The following is a 1,896-nucleotide window of genomic DNA, read 5'->3' on the forward strand; positions in this document are numbered from 1 at the left end:
GGGGATGAGGAGGGACCCGGGCCCTTCAGCGGAGCCGCAGCTGGGATCTGGGCAGGGGGATGGGAGGGAGAGGGAGGGCCGGTCAGAACAGTCGCTGGCTTCCCAGGCCCCAAGCCACTGGGACCCAGCCTGCCTTCTCAGCCACCCTGTCCTGAGAGAAAGGCCCAAGGGGCTCTCTGCCCTTCCTCCCTTGCACACCCCCACACCTCTGTGCCCCCATTACAGCCCCTCCACCTCTCTGTGCCCCCTAACTTCTCCACTCACTTCTGTCCCCACCTTTCTACACCGGGACCCTTACCCACCTGTCCCACCTACCTATACTTCTCCCCACACTCCATCCCCTACCTACATCCCACCCCCCTCTGCCCCCACCCGTCCCCACCTTCATCCTCAACTTCACACCCTCCATCTCTGATCCCCACACCTTGCAACACCTCACCTGTGTTGGTCCCCCACCTGTGCACCTGTCCTGAGTCTCCTCACCTCACTCTCCCACAAGTCCTCCTACCTCACCCCCTCCACCTTTCTCTGCCCTGACCCCACCCTCCTCCCCTACCCCCCCATGAAGGCAGCCCTGCAAGGGGGGGACAGCAGCGGGAAAGTAGCGGCAGCGTGGCAGGCGTAGGGGGCCCCCCGCCAGCTGTGCGGGAGAAGGCAGGGGCTCAGGGAGCGGCAGCATGGCGGCGGACAGCGACCCAGGGCCCGTCCTGCCTGAGTGTCCAGCTAGCCTGAGGAATCCACACCCCCTTGCAGACACCTGGGCGTGGAGCTACGTGACCACCCAGGGTCCCTGGGGAGCTGCCTGAGGGCAGGACCAGGCTGGGGTGCAAGTCCCGTGGGGGGCCTCTGAGTCCCTGTGTGGCCATGTCCAAGGTGTCATGTGAGCCTGCAGAGTAGGCACATGTGTGCCCACATGTGTATCAGACACTGGCGAATCCGGGAACACGTGAGTCCTGTAACACGTTCACACCTGGACCCTGCCCACCTGAAACCCCGCAGCCAAGAGCCTTGCACCTCAGGTCCCCTTCGCCCAGAGGCCCCCAGAGACACAATCAGGGCTTGTGACTATGTGAGCATCACCCCTGTGGTGGACGGAACTGTGTCGCCCAGAAAGATACCTGTAAGTCCTAACCCTGTACCTGTGTGGCCTTGTGCGGGACTCGGGTCTGTGAACAGTGAGGCTGTACTGCAGTCTGGGGGGCTCTAACCTCTCTGAACGGGGACAGCAGACAGGGAGACAGGATCATACTCGGAGAGATGCCAGGGGAAGATGCCCTGAAAAGCCAAGGAATGCCAACAGACGTCCAGGGCCTCAAGAAGCTGGGGAAATGAGGAAGGACCGCCCCTAGAGCCGGCAGAGTGAGCGTGGCCTGCCGACAGCCCTGGACTCAGAGCAGATGTTCCAGCCTCCAGAACCTTGAGACAACACATTTCTGTTCTTGTACGCCATCCAGTTCACAGTATTTTCTTATGCTAGTCCTAAGGAGCTCTGATAGCACAGTGCCTAAGGCACTTGACTGCTAACCAGAAGGCTGGCAGTTCAAACCCACCAGCCACTCCTCGAAGGAAGATGGGGCAGTCTACTTCCGTAGTGATACCGCCTCGGAAACCCAAGGAGGGGTCGCTATGAGTCGCGTCTGACTCGACAGCACATAACAACAAGAACAACAACAGGAATCTAAGATAATACCTACCAAAAAAACCCACAACATACCTATTCCCCAAAAAACAAACACTGCTGTTGAGTGGGATCTGACTCATAGCGAACCCTCCTTGGGTTTCCGAGGCAGTATCACTACTGAAGTAGACTGCCCCATCTTCCTTCCAAGGAGTGGCTGGTGGGTTTGAACCGCCAGCCTTCTGGTTAGCAGTCAAATGCCTTATTAGAAACCTTTT

The 1,896-nt window shown here is 59.2% G+C and overlaps 1 protein-coding gene across 1 annotated transcript in view; it reads right to left on the reverse strand.

Moving 5' to 3' along the window:
* Window positions 1–1,896, reverse strand: part of BICRA (BRD4 interacting chromatin remodeling complex associated protein) — a 30,765-nt gene that overhangs the window by 9,662 nt on the left and 19,207 nt on the right. Inside the window, exon 7 of the mRNA XM_042781234.1 lies at window positions 557–640. Coding sequence (XP_042637168.1) covers window positions 557–640 — 84 coding nt within the window. The remainder of the gene's footprint in view (window positions 1–556; window positions 641–1,896) is intronic.

Source organism: Orycteropus afer, unplaced genomic scaffold (genome assembly GCF_000298275.1).
Source record: "Orycteropus afer afer isolate SDZICR_OR568_19922 unplaced genomic scaffold, OryAfe1.0 scaffold00099, whole genome shotgun sequence".
In the NCBI taxonomy this organism is placed as follows: domain Eukaryota; kingdom Metazoa; phylum Chordata; class Mammalia; order Tubulidentata; family Orycteropodidae; genus Orycteropus; species Orycteropus afer.